The sequence below is a fragment of the Myotis brandtii genome, unplaced genomic scaffold (genome assembly GCF_000412655.1).
Source record: "Myotis brandtii unplaced genomic scaffold, ASM41265v1 scaffold2658, whole genome shotgun sequence".
In the NCBI taxonomy this organism is placed as follows: Eukaryota; Metazoa; Chordata; class Mammalia; order Chiroptera; family Vespertilionidae; genus Myotis; species Myotis brandtii.
The window spans coordinates 68,535-68,835 of record NW_005360118.1 but is presented as its reverse complement, the minus strand read 5'-3'; the positions used below and the strand labels follow the sequence as shown (position 1 = coordinate 68,835).

Genomic DNA, 301 nt, shown 5'->3' with positions numbered 1-301 from the left:
CTCCCAGACGCCCTCCCGGTCCCCCACTCCTGTGCACAGCCCTGACGCCGATCGGCCTGGGCCCCTGTTTGTGGATGTTCAAGCCCGCGACTCCGAGCGAGGAGCCCTGGCTTCCCCGGCCTTCTCTCCGAGGAGCCCCGCCTGGGTTCCGGTGCCTGCGCGCAGGGAGCCCGAGAAGGCGTCCAGGGAGGAGCGGAAGTCACCTGAGGACAAGAAGTCCATGATTCTCAGCGTCCTGGACACGTCCCTGCAGCGGCCCGCCGGCCTCATTGTGGTCCACGCCACCAGCAACGGGCAGGAG

At 68.8% G+C, this 301-nt stretch overlaps 1 protein-coding gene across 1 annotated transcript in view; it reads left to right on the top strand.

Annotated features, from left to right (window-relative positions):
- Positions 1-301, top strand: part of SHANK3 (SH3 and multiple ankyrin repeat domains 3) — a 48,470-nt gene that overhangs the window by 36,654 nt on the left and 11,515 nt on the right. Inside the window, exon 21 of the mRNA XM_014541197.1 lies at positions 8-301. Within this exon, the coding sequence (XP_014396683.1) occupies positions 8-301 (294 nt within the window). The remainder of the gene's footprint in view (positions 1-7) is intronic.